Here is a 21082-nt window from a genome sequence, read left to right on the forward strand (position 1 = left end):
TTCGACGGGTCATAACTTCTTCGTTATAACTCGGATTTCGGCGTTCCTTATATGCACGGAAACCTTGAGACATATTCTACAACTTTATGTAGAGATATCGGGATTATCTCAAACTTTAATTTTGACGCTCATTTTTATTCTTTATTAATAATACATTTATAATTAAATAATAAACACATATAATTCACATAATACTCAAATATTTCATCTTTATTACTTCAAAAAGAGTTACAAGAGTTGACCTAGACTATTACATTGACAAAAATGCTTAGCCCTGAAACTCGGGCGTTACACGTCTTGTTGGCTTGAGGCTGGGGAAAAGCAGTTTATGGGACCGGAGATAGTCCATCAAACTGCGGATAAGTTGAAAATAATTAGGGAGAGAATGTTAGCAGCTCAGGATCGCCAAAAGAGCTATGCTGACAAAAAGCGAAGACCAATGACTTTTGAAGTTGGAGATTCGGTTTTGCTTAAAGCCTCGCCGTGGAAGGGACTTATAAGATTTGGTAAAAGGGGAAAATTAAGTCTAAGGTTTATTGGACCGTTTAAAGTTCTTCAGAGAATTGGGAACCAAGCTTACAAGCTCGAACTACCAGAAGAACTGAATGAAATTCATAACACTTTTCATGTGTGTTATTTGAGGAAGTTCACGGGAGAAGTTCCCGACATGATTCCACTTTCGGAGTTGAGAATCGATGAGAACAAAAGGTTGGTTGAAGAACCAGAGGCAATCGTTGACCGGAAGACTAAGAAATTGCGACGTAAGATGGTTGAGTTAGTGCTTGTCCGATGGAAACACACGAATGGGCCGAATCTCACCTGGGAAATGGAGAGTGACATGATGAGTCGCTACCCGCAGTTGTTTGTTGATGTGTGATTCCGGGGACGTAATCATTCTAAGGTGGAGAGAATTGTAACTCCTGTGTTTCTGGGCTTGCCAATTTTAGCAATGTAATAGTCTAGGTTAACCTTTGTAACCCAATTTGAAATAATAAAAATGTATTATTTGTGAATTATGTGGATTATGTGATTTATATGTTTATTTTCTTAATTATTATAATTTAATGAATTAAGAATAAAATAAGCGTCAAAATTAAAGTATGAGATATGCCCGATATCTTTGCATAAAGTTGTAGTAGATGAAACGAGGTTTCCGAATATATATAGAACGCCCAAATCTGACTTTGTATGAGGAAGTTATGATTTTCTGAAGTTTCGACTTGGCAGTATGCAGCCCGAATACTCGATTTGAGATCGAGCGGTTTTTAGCCGAAACAATCTAAATGAGAATCGAAGATCTCATTGTTAGTAGCGAAATGATGAAAAGTTAGGCGAGAACGAACGTCGGACGAAGAAGTTACGAATTTATAACGAAATTTTTCCTGTCCCGGCCTACTAAAAATAAATAATAAAAATAAAGTCAAAATTAGCCGATGGAGTCTAAATGAAAGTTGTAGAGTATGGTCTCACATACGCATGGATATAAAGAACGTCGAAAACAGAGCTCATATGCGAAAGTTATGCAATTTAGAAGTTTGACGAGTCAAATTACGCCGAGCGTAATTTGAATACGCCCAGCGTACTCAGAGGGGTGCAACTTGTCTGACCAATACTCGAGTGCCACCAATTGACGCACGCAGTGACGTCAAAGTACGCCCAGCGTAACCTAATTACGCCCAACGTAAATTGAGATTACGCCCAATGTAATCCCAGACCCATCAGCCTATAAATAGAAAGTGAAATCAACCATTTTCTCTTGTTCAAACTCTTTCTTCTCTCTAGTTTTTGCCTCGATTTGCGTGCCAATCATATCCCGAAGCCCCGGTATCATTCCCGAGCCCCGAAGCGAGATCCGAAGCCCCGAGGATCCCGAGAAGTGAGATTTCCGAGCCAAAGCCCTGCCCGCGAGGAGCCCGGTTTTTGTGAAGATCTTCCAGATCTACGGAGAAACACTACTTTTGCAAGCTGTAGTGCTGTCCGATCATCTTCTGATCAAGTGAGTGTGTGGTCATTTTCTTCTAACACATTATTATGAAGCATTTTATACGAAATACGTGTTACGTGTATATTTTGTTGATTATATGTGTGAATGTATATTCACCTTCTTATATCTCATAGATCTGATTTATTCTCTATGAAATACGTGTTATGTGTGTGTGCCTCATTTATTATGTGGAAAAATATATTGATTGAGCATGTTATACAGGTTTTAAACTATGTATAAAAATATATATTTTTTATCTACTAATATGTTGGGTAGAACATGGGTAGATAGTTGGTGTGTAATAAACAGATGAGAGGCCTCCTTGTTGTTGTTGTTGATCTAGTCATTCAACAGAGTATGGATGACGACCACAGACTCTTTCTAGACGGTCCTGTGGAACACTAGCAGGATCATAACCTGTAGGTGTTGTGAACGATGTGTTCACCGGTGTACTTTATCCCCCTCATGGTTGCCTTTAGGATATTTATTGCTAAGGAAGCCCCTTTGCAGTAATGTCCGTCCCGATGAAAATCCTAGATTAGGTCCCTTATAATACATGTTGTTTTAGGGACGTAAAGTGAGGATAACGGGAATGGGTAATCGGGTTATTATTGATTGTTGAATTAAATATAATCATTTATTGTGGGTTGAAAACCCTATATGCTCACCAGGATCCCAAGCCTGACCCACTCAGTTTATTTGTATTACAGGAAGTGGCGCAAGAGCATAAAGATGGATGAATCATCAAGTTGTTTTGTTTACAAGTCTGTATATGTATATATTTGTTGAATGAGTTGTAATGTTATCGTTTATACTTTATGGTCTGTATCGGAACATGACATCCCGATTTTGATTATGAAATGAAATTATATTTCTTTATGAAATGTTTTGATAAAAGATCTATTTTATCACGTTTTGTTTTTTGGAACAAATTTCGCATCTCTTTTAAAATCAAAAGGATTTACTCTGAAAATGTTTAAAAAGCATAAATGAAACCGGTCTTTTCTGGCCGAGATTTTGGGGATGTCACAATCACCATTTTATACCAGTGTACTTTCAAAGTATTTTGATTTCATTTATTAAAAAAACTGTTTTATATCTTGTAGCAATGTAATTTCAAAGTACATTGTTGTAAATAATGTTTTGCTTTTCTACCCTTTTACGGAAATATGGATGCCACAAATATTACATTTGTAAAAGACATTTACCCAGTCAATTTTGAATTCACGGTCGAAATAAACATATCGAAGTTGTGGACACTCGATTCTATATTTGATGCTAACGAAAATCCATCAAAATGATTTTCTAAAAGGTAGATTTTATAACTTTTATATTATTTTTTTGTTTTCATTGTTTTTTAATATTCCTTTTGCAGATGAATTGCTAATGTTGTTTTTGCAGTTATAATTTTTTGTCCATATAAATTTTTTAATCATAACAATCGTGGTTTTCACGGGTTATAACCTAGTATATATATATATATATATATATATATATATATATATATATATTAGGTCTAAAAATAAATACGTTTGTAGACTCGTGTTTGTGTGTATTAGACCAAAGGGGTGGGCTGTGGTCCTTGCCGCACTCAAGTGCCACATCAGCAGGAACACCGCCCCTTGGATGGGGTAGAGGTGTGGTAGGGGGTGCGGTGCGACATTCCAAGGGAGCACTCATTCAATCAACGTGATTAGTTCATTTTTCTTACCTCCCGTTGATCGGTTTTTTTTATTTATCTAAAAAAAAAACCCCAATTGTGGCACCACTCTTTAGGTGTGGTATGAAACCACATTTTTTTGGTAAAGACTAAGATAACGTCTATGTCGCAGTAAAAAAAGTACAATTTTTGTGGGACCGCTCACTCCAGATTTAATTATGTGTAGAAAAAAAAACATTTTATAAAATTATAGTGGCCCCAAATCTAAAAATGAATTAACCCGGAATCTGAAACATTAGCCTAGTTACATGCTCCAAAAGTCCAAATGGTCAAAGAGAAAGATACAAAAATTTGATTATATCCGGCGGGAAATTTCGAAACCTCACTAGGAACTAGGAAGCGGGCTTTCTTCGAGGTCCAGAGATAGAGAAAGAGAAAGAGAGATCGAAGATGGAGAGCAGTGAGAGCGAGCCAATATTTGATTCCTTGAACCTCAACCCGCAGCTTTTCATCAACGCCGCCCTAAACATCGTCGACGAATTGATCCAAAGCGCCTTCGATCATCTTCACCAGTCAGTTTCTATCCTCATTTCCCGATACTCACTATTCACTATGTAAATGATCTACGGTGTTGTTACAGGGAGGCGTCAACTCAACTCAAGGTTGATGGTTCAGATAGGGCTGAAGATTTAACCAAGGTCCACCACTTTCTGTTCCTCAATTCCCTCTTATATTCGGTTTTGTTTCAAAACTCCTCAACTCTTTGTTCCTGCCAATGATTTGATTTCCTATCTGTGTTTCTGCTTTGTTCAATTGTACTTTTACTCTGCTGTGCCCTAGATCGCGGATCATTCGTCTAACAAGTTCTGTTTTTACATTCTAAATGCCATTTAGGGTTTGGATTACATCCGAAACACAATTCAATCTTCCTTGGACAAGCGATTGACTATGTGGGAGAAGTACTGTTTTCTTCGCTTATTTGTGGTCCCAGAAGGATTTTCACTGCCCAAAGATGTACATCACTTTACTTTTTCTTCTAATCCATCACTAACTTATGTGGTTTGATTTAACCCAAATATGAACTTCTAAATCTCCAATGTTTGTGTATATACAATCTGTAAGGATGAGGCATCTGTTGGTGATATAATGGATGTTGATGTTCCTGATCTTGACTCCCAATTGGTTTCCTTGAGAACAAAACTTACTTTGGTAATAAAATTCTGATTCTACTCAATAAATTATTCTTGGTTTATATTGTTCCTTGTTATGTTTGATAAATAATAAGTTTTCTGTTTAATTTGTACAAAGGCTGAACAGGAGACTGGTCAATTGAAGAGAGAGATTCAAGCATTTGAAAGAGAATCTGCCATTAACAACCATCAAGCAACTGCAATTAGTGAATTAACAAAACTATCTGACCAAATTTCTGAAAATGATGCATTCCAAGGTCCTTACTTCTGTTTATAACCTGCCATTTTTTTTGGAAGATTGTGATAATACAAATCCTTTAGTTTTCTGAGGAGGCATTCACCATTGTTTGTTGCAGAGCTGCAAAAACTTGCAGCAGAATTAAGCATGAAAGTGGAGAAGTTAAAGACTGAAAGAGAGGATGAAACTCAGAGTGCTAGGTTCCAGCAATTGCATTTATGGAATGAAGATTTGTTAAAGATAATTGGTGGAAATGGTAAATATACATTGCAAGTTAGTAGTATGTATGCTTAAGTAGCTATCATGTGTATAGTGAAATAGTTTTTTTTAATATATAATAATGCAGTTCTCTCCAATGCAAAGCCAGAAGAAGTTTAAGGATTTCTTGCAGGTTTCAACACTCGTTGAACTTCTGCAAACCTTGTAAATGCCTTGTAAGAAAGAATTTGCTTTTTTGCTCCTGTGTGTATTAAATGGATCAAAAAAAAAAAAAAAAAAAAAAATCAAGAAATGCGTATGAATTTGGTGCTTTTCACTTCTATGAAGACTATGATAACCCTCAAATACCCTTAATGGTTACTTAGGCAAAGAGCTAACTTGAATTGTAACTTTGATGGAATAAAATTTTATAAAAAAAAGAAATCAATCTTTATATTAAGTTGCCCTCTTATTTCAACATCATTTCACCTTTTATTTCATAGTCCAACACACACACACACATATGTCTAAATTCTAATTAGAGTAGACACCAATGAAATTAGTGAAACGAGATCCCACATACACTTTTCCATTTTGTTCTTGAACCAAACTAATTGTCTTGTTAGCAAACTCTTTATCAAACCGAACCGTTTGCACCACAACCCCATTTGAATTTATCCGCACCCCTTTCGGTGTAATAAGAGGCGCTGATGGAATGAATCCAACTGAAACCGCCACCCAAAACTCTCCTGATCTTCCCGCACGCTTTATTTTATTTGGATTTGCAATATTTAGCAAAAATTCTGCTGTATTTGCTTTGGGCCCCACAAGCCAATATTTTGAAATCCGACTGCCTGTAAGCTCCGGTACAAGAACAAATGTCCCATCGCTGCTGACAGCAGGCCCACCACCACCTTTGAGACCACTCAACAAAACTGACACCTGTCTTGTAAATGGGTTGTAACGCATGAACCTCCCCGTTGAATCAGGCTTAAATCCTGGTCGTGTAGTATCTCTGCACAATATATATGAAATATTTGTAAATTTGTAATATTGTATGTTATAACATGTTTAATGTGTATTGAATGAAGTCAAAGTTGTTACCTGAAAGTATAAGTCAAACTAACATCGCTGAAATAAACATTGCCCGTTAACAAGTCAACATCAATGCCACTAAGAAACTTGAACCCTCCAGCTAGTTGAGTTGCAAGCCCGCCATGGGGGCCCACAACTAGAAGTCCAAAATATGCATCGGCTATGTATAGAAAGCCAATTACAGGGTGAAAGCTAAGGGCAAGTGGTCGTCCGCATATTGGTCCCATATCAGGATTTGTTGTACCATCACATAGCTCTTTTGTCCTAAAAACGTATTCCATGAAATAATAATAATAATAATAATAATAAGTATATTACCACCTTGGAGGGAATAAATATAATTAATTATACATAATAATTTGAAAAATAACCTTTTTGGTGATGTATATGCAAAATCCACAAAGCCGATTTTAGGTCCTTTCCATTTCATAATCCTACCATCGGTCACTGTTGTGAAGGGCCCGTTGACTAGAAGTCCTCCAAATGCAGCTGATTCAGGACCAGTGACGCCTAAAGGTAATACTAACTTGTTAAATTTGGTAAACTGACCCGAAGCAAAGGTTCCAAAAATATAAAGAAATGTAATAAAAATAGAAAGTATTTGTGGAGAAGCCATTTTTGGATATTTGAATGAAAGGCTATTGTAGAATGCTTCTATTTATAGGTAAGTTTACATATTGGGAGTGGATGTAATAACGGCCGCCATGCTAGGTTGTTCACCATATGTTCATTAAAACCGTTTCCAATCTCAGAAAATCACAATAAATTATATTATAAACATAGTCGAATGCACGTTAAAAGGTCACCACTGAAGGAGATTTGCAACCCTATATTTTAATTAAGAAAATAAATTATAAACTACGCTTTTGATCTGCTGGTGGGACACCTCTCAAAAGATTTGGGTGACACCGCAAACATTAATTGCAGATGCAAGAACAGATAGTCAATTGGGATTTCCTAAAGTTATTAGATGAACTTGCTTTAATTAAAATAGTGCAACTAAAATGTTATCGACTCCGGGGATGTGGAATAAAAAGACAGTATCTGTCCTTTCTTTTGTATATTTTTTATATATTGGCCGTAAGAAACAAAAAATAGAATTTTCTAATTATAATTAAACTTAGTTTTTTCCTTTTATCTTTTTTCTTATTTCTTACGGAATGATTGAACGCGTCTTCGAGAAAGAGAAGGAAAGTTAGAGATACTTGCAGATCTTGAAAGAAAGAAGATGATAGATACACAATTAGACTTGATGAATGTTCTGTGAATATCGATGTTGTAAGTATATTTCGGGAGGTGATTTGTAGATAACAAATTTTCTCTATGGACAACAATTTTTGTTTTAAAATGTTATATTGTATAACTCTATAAAGCATAAATCATTGTGTATCGGAAAAAAATGTTGTGTATGAATCACTTTTCCTTTGTTAGGTCTTAGAGAGGTTAACATTGTGGATTTCATTTTGCTTTCTTGGTGAGGATTTGTTGAAGTTCCCAGGAGTAAACCATATAGAAGATTTGAAAAATTGATTGAAAACCACAATAATTGGTGTGAGAGCGTAGATATGGTGGCATGTGAGTTAGGGTTTAGAAAGGAGAAGTTTTGCACAACAAGAAAAATGTAAATTGTCAAAATATCATATTTATCCAAATTATTATTTTGTGACTTAACATAAATGTATGTGTCTTTATCTATTAAGACCTTATTTTATATGTTTGTTATTAAAATGATTTAAATGTATATGTCTGTTATTAGAAAGATAAATACCAAAGATGACAAATTAGTGGCGGACATTAGTGGAGCCTGGGGTCCTCGGTCATTGCTCCGATGATGTCATTTTTGACACTATAATTAGACTATTTTTGAATGAAACTCAACACTAAAGACAAACCGAGACCAGTACTTAGACAAACACTTAGATCCACCAAAGGTTGACCAAAAGTCAAACATGTAACAAAGTCAACTCTCGGGTCAACAGGCATGCCACGCCCTCCACATGACGCCTATGCCCACTAAAGGACAAATTAGTCGGGAAAAGCTCCAACATCAGATGCATTCCAGCTTTTCACAAAACGCGTCGCGTCCAAACTGCATCATATGGGTTAATTTGACTTAATCCATTAAGTCAGTGCTTTACTCCTCAGGTCTGTTTCTTAATAGCTTTATCCATTAATATGGTCCAAAAAACCGATATCTAACTTTAAGTCTCAAAGAGTCAAAGAATGCATCTTTCTCGACTTAATTCATTAAGTCCAAGCCTTTAACTTTCAGATCTTAATCAACATGATTTCTAAATGGATAAAGTTTCCAACTGTATCCATAATAATGCCACGAACTTTCAAGATCTAAAACCCAAGCTAAGAAATGTCCAAAAACCCATTTTCTTCATGCATGGAGTAAAGATAGTTCTTGCATACACTCTTTACTAAACCAAATCACTAGATCTGAACTTTAATCATGAACCAAACCCCATGGAATTGTTTAAACTCCATGGAACAAGTCACAAAGGGACCAAGTCTCATTACAACGGAAAAACCCCAAATACTCATAGATCTATTGATGAAACACAATAAAGCTTGGAACTTTCTGACTTATAAAGTTCCAAATGGTGAATAAAGGTTGAATACATCAGATGTAAAGCTCTGTTGATTAATCTTTCTTGTTTAGTTCACTCTAAAGCACCAAAGATCACTAATAAAATGGAGTTTATGAGACAGGTTGAGCTCAAAACCCTTTAAACGCACCCGCTAAATACCCAAATCATGGTAATAAAAATTTCCTTTGAAAAACTATCAATTTCGTTCATTAATTGATTCAAAACCATCACTAGATGTAATATCCAAAATGCCAGAGTACAATTATTGAAAATACGGAAGCACCTGAAAACATAAACATAAACCGTACGCATAAAGCTTAGTGAGTTCCTCAAAGTACCACATGTCAGTTACAAATATGGGCCCCGCCCTAGGGTATATTTCAACCCAATAAACAAATATGGGCCTTGCCATGGGGTATATTTCAACCCGAACATGTCATAGTTGGCCCCTCCCTGGAGTATGTTTGTAACATCCGGACTCCCAGGTATATTATTTACTTATTTATTTTTTAGGATTATTAAGCAACTCGACGAGGTGGTGCTACAACTCGTCGAGTAGAGTCGTCTGCGGCCACGTGGGATTAGTGACCTACTCGACGAGTCCGAGAGTCGACTCGCCGAGTAGACGTTGGGAGGTGAAACCCGAAATCCCCCGGTTTGGGGCCTATATAAGGACATTTATAGCATCATTTGCGGCTCATCAGCTGCTTAACCTTACTGTGTGAAACCCTAAACAATTGTAGTGAGCTAAGAGAGTCTCCAAGCTAATCTTGAAGGATTTTAGTGCATCTTTGAGGAGGAAGAGGAGTTTGTTCAACAAGGAACAAGGAGGAGTTGTTGGGGTTCATGCCATTTCGTTCAGAGCTTCAAGAGGAAGGTAAAAAGCTTGAACCTTTCCTCTTTATTTGGTTAGATCTCACGAGTTTGAGAAATTAGGGTTTTCATCACATTTCATTTGGGACTTCGAGCATACTAAGTTATCTAGAGGTTTAAAACTCAGATCTGGACCTTGTGAGGTCCCTAGAGTCCAAAGGTCCCAACTTTATTAATCCATGTGAGGAGTATGGTGTTTAATACCTTGTGAGAGCATGTATTGGTGGATTGGAGCAAAACCACTATGCATGAGCATAAAGATCGAAGCTTTACGTGACAATCGAGCCTTGGGATGTTATGTAACATACAAAAATTTTAAGCCAAATTTAAACTTTTTCAACCATAAAACCAAATAGTGCTTTACAAAATGTTTTCGAAATAATATTCATCAGAGTGTCCCAATAACAAAATCATAAGGATGTGAAACAATAAACTGAAACTGTAAGCCCGAGGGCTTAGTGAGCTACCCCCAAAATATCAATACCACACCAATAATACCATATCAATAACAGATAATTAACAACATGCATATTGGGCCTTCGGCCTAACTGGACCGCTCTGCAGGGGCCTACAGTCTATCTGGATCTATCCCAAGCCTTCGGTAAGACTAGACCGCCATATGATTCACACCAGGTGTGCATTGATTACTGGGAGTTGAACAAGCTGACGGTCAAGAATCGTTGTCCACTTTCGAGGATCAACGATCTGTTCGATCAGTTGCAGAGTGCGTCTTGGTTTTCCAAGATCGATTTGAGGTCTGGATATCATCAGATGAGATTCTGTGAGGAGGATATCCTGAAGACGACCTTTAGGACTCGTTGTGGGCATTACGAGTTCGTGGTGATGCCTTATGGACTGACCAACGCACCGAAAGCGTTCATGGATCTCATGAACTGGGGTGTGCAGGCCTATGTTAGATTGATCGGTGATCATGTTCATCGACGATATCTTGGTGTTTTCATGATCTAGAGATTAGCATGAGGAGCATCCGAGAGAGATTCTTAGAGTTTTGAGATCGGAGAGGCCTTATGCCAAATTCTCCAAGTGTGATTTCTGGTTACGAGAGGTCCAGTTCCTGGGACACCTCGTTAATCAAAATGGGATATTGGTCGACCCGGCCAAGATTGAGGCAGTTATGAGATGGGAGGTGTCGAGATCTCCCACCGAGATCAGGAGCTTTCTGGGATTGGTCGGCTACTATCATAAATTTATCATAGATTTCTCCAAAATTGTCATCCCCCTCACCAGGTTGACCCGAAAGGGTGTTACTTTTACTTGGGGTCCCAAGCAGCAGGCCTCATTTTAGACTCTTCGCCAAAGATTATGCGAAGCCCCGGTGTTAGCCCTTCCCGAGGGAGTGGAGGACTTTGTGGTTTACTGCGATGCATCTATATCCAGTATGGGTGCAACGTTGATGTAGAGAGGACACATGATAGTATACGCATCGAGGCAGTTGAAGCCTCATGAGACAAGATATCCTACCCACGATCTAGATATGGGGGCGGTGGTGTTCGCCCTCAAGATCTGGCACCACTATTTGTACGGGGTTCGGTGTACCATAATATGGACCATAAGAGCCTAAAGTATCTCATGGATCAACCCAACCAAAATATGAGACAGAGAATGTGGTTGGATGTGGTAAAAGACTATGACTATGAGATCCTATATCATCCGGGCAAGGCTATTTTGGTAGCCGACGCCATGAGCCGCAGAGTAGAGAGTGCTACGATCCGAGATGTGTGTATGAGGATGACGGTGATGACTCCAGCCTAAGATATCATTCGAGAGGCCCAGGTAGAGGCCATGAGACCAGAGAACCACAAGAGGGAGCGGGTGATTGGACAGGTGCCCGAGTTTATGACGAATAGTCGAGGGCTTATGACTTTCCGAGGGCAGATTTGGGTGCCCTATACGGGCATAGCTCGACATAAACTGATGGAGGAGATGCATAGATCGAGATTCTCGATCCATCCCATGGCCACTAAGATTTATTTGGACCTAAAGGGAGACTATTGGTGGCCCTGTATGAAGAGAGATGTTTCCTGGGTAGTTGAGAGGTGCTTGACATGCTGTTGGGTTAAGGCAGAGCACCAGTGTCCACATGGTCCATTACAGCCTCTGGAGATTCCTCCAGTGGAAGTGGGAACATATCTCTATGGAATTTATCACCAAGTTACTAAGGACTGCACGTGGAGTTGACGCGATTTGGGTGATTATGGAGCGACTGACGAAGAGTGCCCACTTCCTCGCTATTTGTGAGAGCTCTTCTACAGAGAGATTGTCCGAGATATATGTGAGAGAGGTGGTAGCACGGCATGGGGTGTCGAACTCGATAGTGTCAGATCAAGACATGCATTTCATTTCCGGGTTTTGGAAGAAATTTCATGAGGAGTTAGGCACGCGCTTGCATTTCAGTACTGCGTACTACCCGCAGACGGACGGGCAGAGCGAATGGACGATTCAGACGCTCGAGGACATGTTGCATGCATATGTCATGGACTTCGAAGGAAGTTGGGACACCTACTTACCACTGGCTGAGTTTTCTTACGACAACAACCATCATTTGTGACAACCCAAAAATTTCCATTCGGTAAAACCATCCACTAGAATTTAAGTCAAATCTGTTTCTGCTAACTTTCAAGCTTTTGGGATAAGTTTGAGGGTTTTAAAAGTTAGTGCTTCAGAAAATATCAGGAGAGAGGATACCCTAGGGTTTATTATGTAGCAATAAGTGCCCAAAACTTCAAGAGTTTGGAATATTACGGTCCAAAAATGGTATTAGGACCGAAAACCCTCAAGACTATATAAGTAAAACTTAGCCATTTTGGATTCATTTCTTACATTTCCAACTAGAGAAAACCCGAATTCTCTCTCAAGGATCTTCACCCGATCACCCCGAATTGTAAGTACTTCAACCCTAGAGTGTATTAAAGTGTAATATATGCCTAGATAACATGAAAATCGGCCAAAAATCCCAAAGAAAAGGTGTTCACGGCCCAAGATACTCTTGGACCATGAACACTAAATATAGGGACAAAGTATGCCCAATGTCCCTCCATGGAACTGAAACTAGAGACTACCCATGTCGTGTTTAGACCTCAAAAACATCAAGAATCAAGGGTTAGAAAAGAGTTCACGGCCAAGGATGTTCTTGGGCCGTGAACTCCCTTTTATGGTGCAATGAAGCCCCAAATTTCTTCCTTAAGCCTAGATACTAGCCGAGCACTTTACCTTGATGTGTTTAGGACTCAAAATAATCAAAATACCATCACCCATAGGTGATTACGGCTGCAAACACTTGCCAAAGTGGTTCATGGGTTGAAAACTCAAGTTAGGTGTGTTTTGATGCCACAAACACTTCCTAAGGCCTAGACTTGTAGTAAGGATGCTTCATTATGATTATTAGGACCCTAAACAACCCTCATAAACATAAATGTCTATGAGTTTACGGTTGTAAGCTCATTAGGGCCGTGAACACCCCAAAAGTTCCAAAGAAAGTGGTCTTCCTCATCCTAGGGTAGAGCTAAGGTCCCTACATCATCCCTAGCCTTCAAAATTGCACCTACACATGAGTAGCCATGAGTTTACGGCCATAAACTCCCTTGGGCCGTAAACCCATGGTAGTAAACTCATGTGAGTGCCTTTATACCTTCCTATGTTGAATCACATGTGATTCCAACATTTGGTCAAGGTGTTTCCTAGTCCCGGAAGGTGTTTCCTTTCATATAGTTGTTATAAACACTATATTGATGTCCATATGTGTCCTTGTATGTCAAGCATAACTTAGTAGAGCATTAGTAAACTATTATAGGTATAGTTTAGGAGAATGCTATTCATTACTTCTAGTACATTAAAACACACAAGAAATCAAACAATTCCATAACAGAACAAACAAGTGAAGAGAATCAAACAATACCAGAACAGAACATAACAAACAAGTTAGGTTGCTATAGCATGAGAACACACAGACAGATCTAATTATACCAATGAATCACTAACGCATTAGTGATAGTTATATTGGGTATACATGATCATATAACTTTAATGTGAATTACACGGCTTGCAAGAAATTGTTGGGGTCGCGTTTGGTTCCCTTAATCTCTTTACATTGGGAGCGTTTAGTAGGGGTTCTAAATTTCACATTATAACCGTAATAAAATGAATATGTTTTTAGGTTATTAGTACATCGGCAGGTCATTATAAACGACATCTGCATACTTACTCTTCCCATTACTTTCATAAAGTGTCGGTACCACTTGAAAGTTGATCTAATTTCTAGTCAAGATAGTTATAAACTAGGAAGAATATACTTTTACATTTGACAATGGAACAGTCGGGTCTAACACAGAACAGAATATGCCTTGGTAGAAGGCTACGATTAAAGGTTAGGATCATAATGCTAGCTTTATGATTTCTTAATGCATACACTATAGGATTCATATATACTAATAGATTTCGACAGCTAATAAGATGTGTGCTCTTCGCTGCATTTCCTGTTCTCGTTGGATTGTGGACTTGGAACGAGTTCCCCCAACCTATTATCTACCCGAATCTATATATATTTATGCTTAGTATACATTAAGTCATCATAAGGGTACCAAGTATGGATCAGGTTATAGGAAACAGAGTCGAAGCACAGTTTTTCTAGTACTAAACATACTTTTCAAAGTCAGTACTTTTGATATACAAAACTAGAGATTTCCCAGATAAAGGCTTAATCCATTTTATTAAGCCAGTACAATTTTAAAGACTTTAGGTGAGTAACTCTATAATACCTTAGTTTATACACCATGTTTATATATAAAGCTAATACCCAATAGGTAGTTAAATGTGTGTCTTCCGCCTCACTTCCTGTTCCCCGTTGGGTTGTGGACTTAGGGCAGATCCACCCAATTAACTTTCTACCCAATATCAGATTATATATGGCAATATAAACAAAGCTATTATAAAAGTAGTCACTGTGGTCAATATTTTACTATAAGAAAAATAGGTTTTCTTAATAGCACTTTTCATTAGATATAAAGGAACCATTACAAATAACTCCATGAGTAACAAGTGAATACACCAGGGTTATATATGACAACGATCTAACAACCAATAGGATGTGTGCAATCCGCCTCACTTTCTGTTCCCCGTTGGGTTGTGAGCTTAGGGCAGATGCGCACAATCGATTGTTTGTTTACTCTGAGTTATATATAATTGTACTCACTTAGTACTCATAGAAAGGCTTGTAGTGTCATTTTACTTAACTTTCATTCATGTAGGAAATATAGGATTTTCTAGAGGAACAGGCGAACCTTTCAAAACATAACTTACAACTTACATCACTGTTACATATACATTTTCCACAACATTTTACAGCTTACTCACATCACTAAAATCTTATGAACTCACGAGCTTAATTGCTGATCAACTCTTTCAAATAACTTGTATTCCCAGGAGGCTATTAGACAGGGGCTCGTGCTGCGGATTTAGAAGATAAAGCATTTCAGCTTCAAGTCTTATTTTGTTATTTGTGTATGAATTCTATGTTTTGTGAACAGACATTGTAAACACTTTCTTTTGAAATGAAATGGTTTTTTATTACTTGCTTACCATATACATATGTCACACCCTGCTAAAGCGGAAACGCAAGATATGACAGCGATAACGGTTTCATTGCAAAAGATAAAGATACATCACCATAGCAGTATTTAAAAGTTTACAACCCATACCTTAAAAAGAAACAAAGTACAATTTTTCCAAAATAACATTGTTCATAATATAACTTCATAATAGCTTCAACACGATGCAGCATGCTCTATGATGATGAATCTTTATATCCACTTACTAATTATTTCCTGAAAAAGCATGTAAAACGAGCGTCAACTATGAAAATAGTTGGTGAGTTCACAAGTTTATAAAATCGAGCTTGAAATAAGGCTTTTCGTAAATACAAGTACATTGCTTTAATGAGAAACAAAGTTGATTGCTATAATTGATAAACGAGTTCATTGCCATAATAAATAACAAGTTTATTGCTATAATGAGTAACAAGTTTCGTTGCTAAAATAAGTATTCAAGTTTCATTGCTAAAATAAGTATACAAGTGTCGTTGCTAACATGGGAATACAGGTTTCGTATGTGTATAAAGAATAGTATGCGCATCAAGTTTCCATTCATGAGTTCACAACCCAAGCCTAATGACCGAATCGTGCCCTATTGACTACTATGTGTATCGCAAACATAGTGTATAAAATGGTAAAATGCACTCAAGCGAATCGTGCGGGTGAGGAGTTGTCTACCTCCTGATAGCGCTATCCATAATAACCATAGGCTCAAAAGAGTTAATGAGTTGTGTCTAGAGATTCCAGGGACTTAACCGCGATACAATCCTCATGAATTAAAGTAACATACACATACATACGAAATATAGCAACCAAGTTTCATACAAGTCAAAATAAATACAACGAACACAAAAATAGTTTAGGACATGCTTTTCCACCCCAAAACAATTAAAAACCGAAAATAGGGGAGTGCGTGAATACTCACAATATTCAAAATATAGCAACCAAGTTTATACGAGTCAACTAAATACAACGAACATAAATATAGTTTAGGACATGCTTTTCCACCCCAAAACATTTAAAAACCGAAAATAAGGGAGTACGTGAATACTCACAATGTTTCATGTAGGTACAAGTGGTGCTTCGGAATGCACCAACGTCTTACTACCGGGATCTTACGACATCAAACACACACTAGTGAGTTTCCATGTCGAAATCTAATGCTAATATACTAAACTCTACATATAGCGAAATGCCAATTTATGTTTTAGTATTGGATTTTATATTAATTGGTTACACTTTTTCTGAGATGATGAAATTCTACAATTCGTGCGATTAATTACAACTTTGGAATATTAATTTTCAAGATTTAGTAATATAAATTAAAGGTATTTCTACACATTTAAGGTGTTTTATATTCCTAAAAATGTAAAATATTATCAAACAGTTTCCAAAAATTGTCAAACCTTGTATTTTCATTGTAAATACAATAGAGGTTTTCCAGAAAATTTTCCTTGAATTTTTGTTATGGTTAACTATTTTTCAAATTTTTAAGTCTTTATAACAACATAAATTCACGAAAAATAGCATTCAAAGGATAAAAATTCTCAAACTTTTTATTTAACTGTTATTACACAATAATAAGATGGGAAAAATATAAAAATGGATTTCCAAGCTGTTTAATTATATTTTATGATTTTTGAGCATTTATTCCAATAAAAATTGAAATGAATAGAAAACAGTTTCCAAAATTACCCAATTTAATTTTTACAGGTTCTTATAATGTTCCTAAGGTTGAGAAAAATATTGGTTAGGAACTTTGGGACCAATAACCCGAGATTATAATTTCATGCTCCAATTTAATGAAAAATATTGAATAAATATCAAACAGTGTCCAAATTGTCTGAAAATTTACATGGCTTTCTTATTCTGTGATTATATTCAAAATACAAATTTTCAGATTTTTATACCTTTTGAAAATGATTATTTGTAATTTAAAGCCATTAAATAACTATTTTTATAAATAATTAAGGAATTGGTACTAGAAATGGTTTAAATGCTTTTGGTCATGCAAGAACACAAAAGAAATGGAGAAGAAGATGTAATACTTGGTTTTGAAGTCACATGAACACATGTGCATCTTTTTCACTCCTTGCATGGGTTTGATCCCGGATTTTCACCATCTCAAACACATGCATTGTGTTATGGTGAGAATCTACAAACCACAAGGGAACAAGTAAGGATTTCTAGCCATGGAAGGGCATAGAATCCGAAGAGTAGAGAAGAACCATGAAGAAGAGGAAGTAAAATCATGAAACTATGAGGGAGGATTGTGTTGTTTACCTTGGTTTTGATCTTGAGAGAAGCAAGAACACTTCAAGGCCTTCTCAATTTCAAAATTATGGCAGATAATGGAGGATTTTCTGATGTGTAGGAGTGGTCTTGGAAGTGGGAGAGTTTTCTTGGAGAATGAGTGTGAGATGGAGTGAAGAGAGAAGTGGAAGAGTGTAGGGAATGATCTTAATGATTGAGTTTTGGGAAGAGAGAGCATGGGGGAGGGGAGAGTGGCCGGATTTTTGAGCATTAAAGCCTCCTCTCTCTCCTAAGTTCAAACTTTATAAAATTCCCTCTTAAATTTTATAAAACCCCAAATTTTTATAAAAGTGATTCTTTAAGCAATTTTTGATTTATTTAAAAATCTTGTTTTTAACTAATAAATTATGCTTAATGTTGGATAAATTGAATTTTTATTTCATTGATATAATCCATAATTTTATTAATAAGAATTTGATATTAGGAAGTTTATAGCCAAATTTTATAAAGTTTTTAAGCTTTAACATTTATAAATTTGGATTTTTGGCTCTTTAGGGTTTTTGGAATATTGTTTGATATTCACCATCATATTGAAATATAATTAGAATATTTTAATTTATTTTTAGGGTTTTATACCCTTTTTCAATTGTAACAAGTTTGAAGTTTCATTCTAATTATAGTATTGGCATTTCCTATTGTAGTTAAGCAACTTACTAGAATCGTAAGTGTCAAGTATATTAGTCCTAGATCTTAGTTGGATCCTAGTTTATGCAAGATTTTGACCTAATCTATACTACTAGGTCATGGCATGTTGTGCATGAATGGTTTTTATAAAGATGCATGAGTCCGAGAATGACCTGAATTGACAGTTGTCACAGTATCCCCCACTTAAAAAGAATTTCGTCCCGAAATTCATTCTATGTCATCGCTTGTCATCGCATGGGAAAAGTTGTGGATACTTTTCCTTCATGAAGTCCTCGCGCTCCCAAGTGTACTCCGACCCACGTTTTGAGCTCCATCGAACTTTCACAATCGGGATCTTACTCCGCTCAAGTTGTTTTACCTCCCTGTCAAGGATTTCTATCGGTTCCTCAACGAAGTTTAGCTTATCATTGATCTTAATTTGCTCCAGGGGTACTATCAATGCTTCGTCGGCTAGACATTTCTTGAGATTGGAGACGTGGAATGTGTCGTGAATGGCGCTTAACTCTTGGGGCAATTGGAGTTTTCCCACTTCTTGATTGCCTCAATCTTAACCGGATCTACATGGATTCCTCTTTCGCCGATCACATGACCAAGGAAATGTACTTCCCAAATCCAAAATTCACACTTAGTGAACTTGGCATACAATTTCTGCTCCTTCAACAACTCCCACATTAGCCTCAGATGTCTCTCATGATCTTCTTTGGTTGCGAGTAAACAAGTATGTCATCGATAAATACAATTACAAACTTGTCTAGGTATGGTCTACAGACCCTATTCATCAAATCCATGAAAACAGCGGGTGCGTTCGTTAGTCCAAAAGGCATGACTAAGAACTCATAATGTCCTTAATACCAAAAACCCTAGTCTCTTGACCAATTAAGACAATATAGATCATGCATGGGAAGGAACTGATGTCCAAGATCATATTTTTATGACTCAACACACCCTATAACATTTGAAAGGACAACTCAAACATCTTGGAGTACTCCATACTCACAAGGATCAAGATTTTGGACAAAAAGGTCCTAACTTTAAGCTAAACTAGATCTTAATGAAATATTCATCAAGGTTGGAGCTTTATGCATCTAGAAGATGCACAAGAGAGAGTAGTTGGTAGATCTAAAGCCTTGAGTGAAACACCAAAACTTATTGGTTCCTCCTTCACCACCAAGAGCACTAAAATGGCACTAGAAAGGTTTTTTAAGCTTCAAAACACACTCTTTCACTTTAGGGTTTCGAGATAGGGATGGAGGCTAAAGATAAATGAGGGTATGGAGCTATAATGATGCTTAAATAGGGTCCAAACCCTAAAATTTAGGGTTTGCACCCTAGCCACATATGCCCAGCGTATGAAATGTACACCCATCATATGAGAGTCTTGCCCAAATTTATAAAAATACCCCTTGGGACTAAATTTGCAAAACAAACTCAAATCAAGCGTCAAATTTGAAAATACCTGAAAATCAAGATGTTACAGCTCTCCCCCACTTGAACTGGACTTCATGCTTAAAGTCTTCTATCGTGATAAATCAGGATAGTGCTCTTGCATCTCCTCCTCAGGCTTTCATGTCCATTCGGAACCCTTCCGATGCTGCCACTAGACCTTGACCAAAGACACTTCTTTGTTGCGCAAAGCCTTCGTCTTCTAATCGAAGATCATCACCGGTCTCTCCATATAACTAGAGCGATCATCAACCTGAATGTCCTAATTGAACAACTACGGGCTTATCATCCACATACTTTCGAAGCTAAGACACATGGAAGGTGTTGTGGATCCGGCTGAGCTCATCAGGCAAATCCAGACGGTATGAAACCTTGCCCGCCCAAGCAGAAATCCCGAAGGGACAAATGAATCTGGGGCCCAGCTTGACCCGCTTCCGAAATTAGATGACACCTTTCCAAGGTGACACCTTCAAAAGCACCAAATCTCCCTCCTGAAACTCAAGGTCCGAACGTCGGTGATCTGTGTATATCTTCAATTGGCTTTACACGACTCACAGCCTGTCATGCACCTGATAAATGAATTTACTGGTTTTGAGTACCACCCCAGTACTCCCTATGACCCGATGCCCAACCTCACCCAACAAAACGGAGTCTTGCACTTCCTTCCATATAACATCTTAAACAGCGGTCAGTCAATACTGGAATGATAATTGTTGTTGTATGAGAACTAGCCCAATGGAAGGTAAGTATCCTAACTTTCTTAAAAATCTAATACAGAACCCCGAAGCATATCTTCGAGCGTCTAAATCGTCCACGGGCTCTGTCCGTCGGTCTGGGGGTGGTATGATGTACTAAAATGTAGTTGAGTATTCAAATCCTCATGAAACTTCCTCCAAAACCTGGAGGTGAAACGAACATTCCGGTCCGAAACCACCAAAACTGGCACCTCGTGTCGTACTACCACCTCCCTAGTGGCCAGCTAACTTCTCAACATATATACTCTCGGTAATCGGCATAAAATGAGCACTCTTGGTCAATCTATCAAAAATCACCCGGATAGAATCAACTCTACATGTCGTCCTTGGCAGCTTTGTGATGAAATCCATGGTAGTCTCTTCTTACTTCCACATGGGAATAGGCAGGGGCTCCATCTTGATGAATTTTAAGCATAACAATATTCTTATGTGTTCATGCAACCCTAATTGCTTTGGATCTAAGTTTTTCACTAATTGAACATGCA

The 21082-nt window shown here is 37.4% G+C and overlaps 1 protein-coding gene across 1 annotated transcript; it reads right to left on the reverse strand.

The window, feature by feature from the left end:
• Positions 1-5702: 5702 nt before the first annotated feature.
• LOC111896547 (protein STRICTOSIDINE SYNTHASE-LIKE 11) lies at positions 5703-6988 on the reverse strand. The gene is made up of 3 exons (XM_023892516.3): positions 6737-6988; positions 6375-6629; positions 5703-6285 (listed from the first exon to the last, which is right to left on the reverse strand). The coding sequence occupies exons 1-3, from the start codon at positions 6979-6981 to the stop codon at positions 5805-5807; spliced, it is 981 nt and encodes a 326-aa protein (XP_023748284.1). The 5' UTR covers positions 6982-6988; the 3' UTR covers positions 5703-5804.
• Between the last annotated feature and the right edge of the window lie 14094 nt (positions 6989-21082).

Source organism: Lactuca sativa, chromosome 4, assembly GCF_002870075.4.
Source record: "Lactuca sativa cultivar Salinas chromosome 4, Lsat_Salinas_v11, whole genome shotgun sequence".
Classification (NCBI taxonomy): Eukaryota; Viridiplantae; Streptophyta; class Magnoliopsida; order Asterales; family Asteraceae; genus Lactuca; species Lactuca sativa.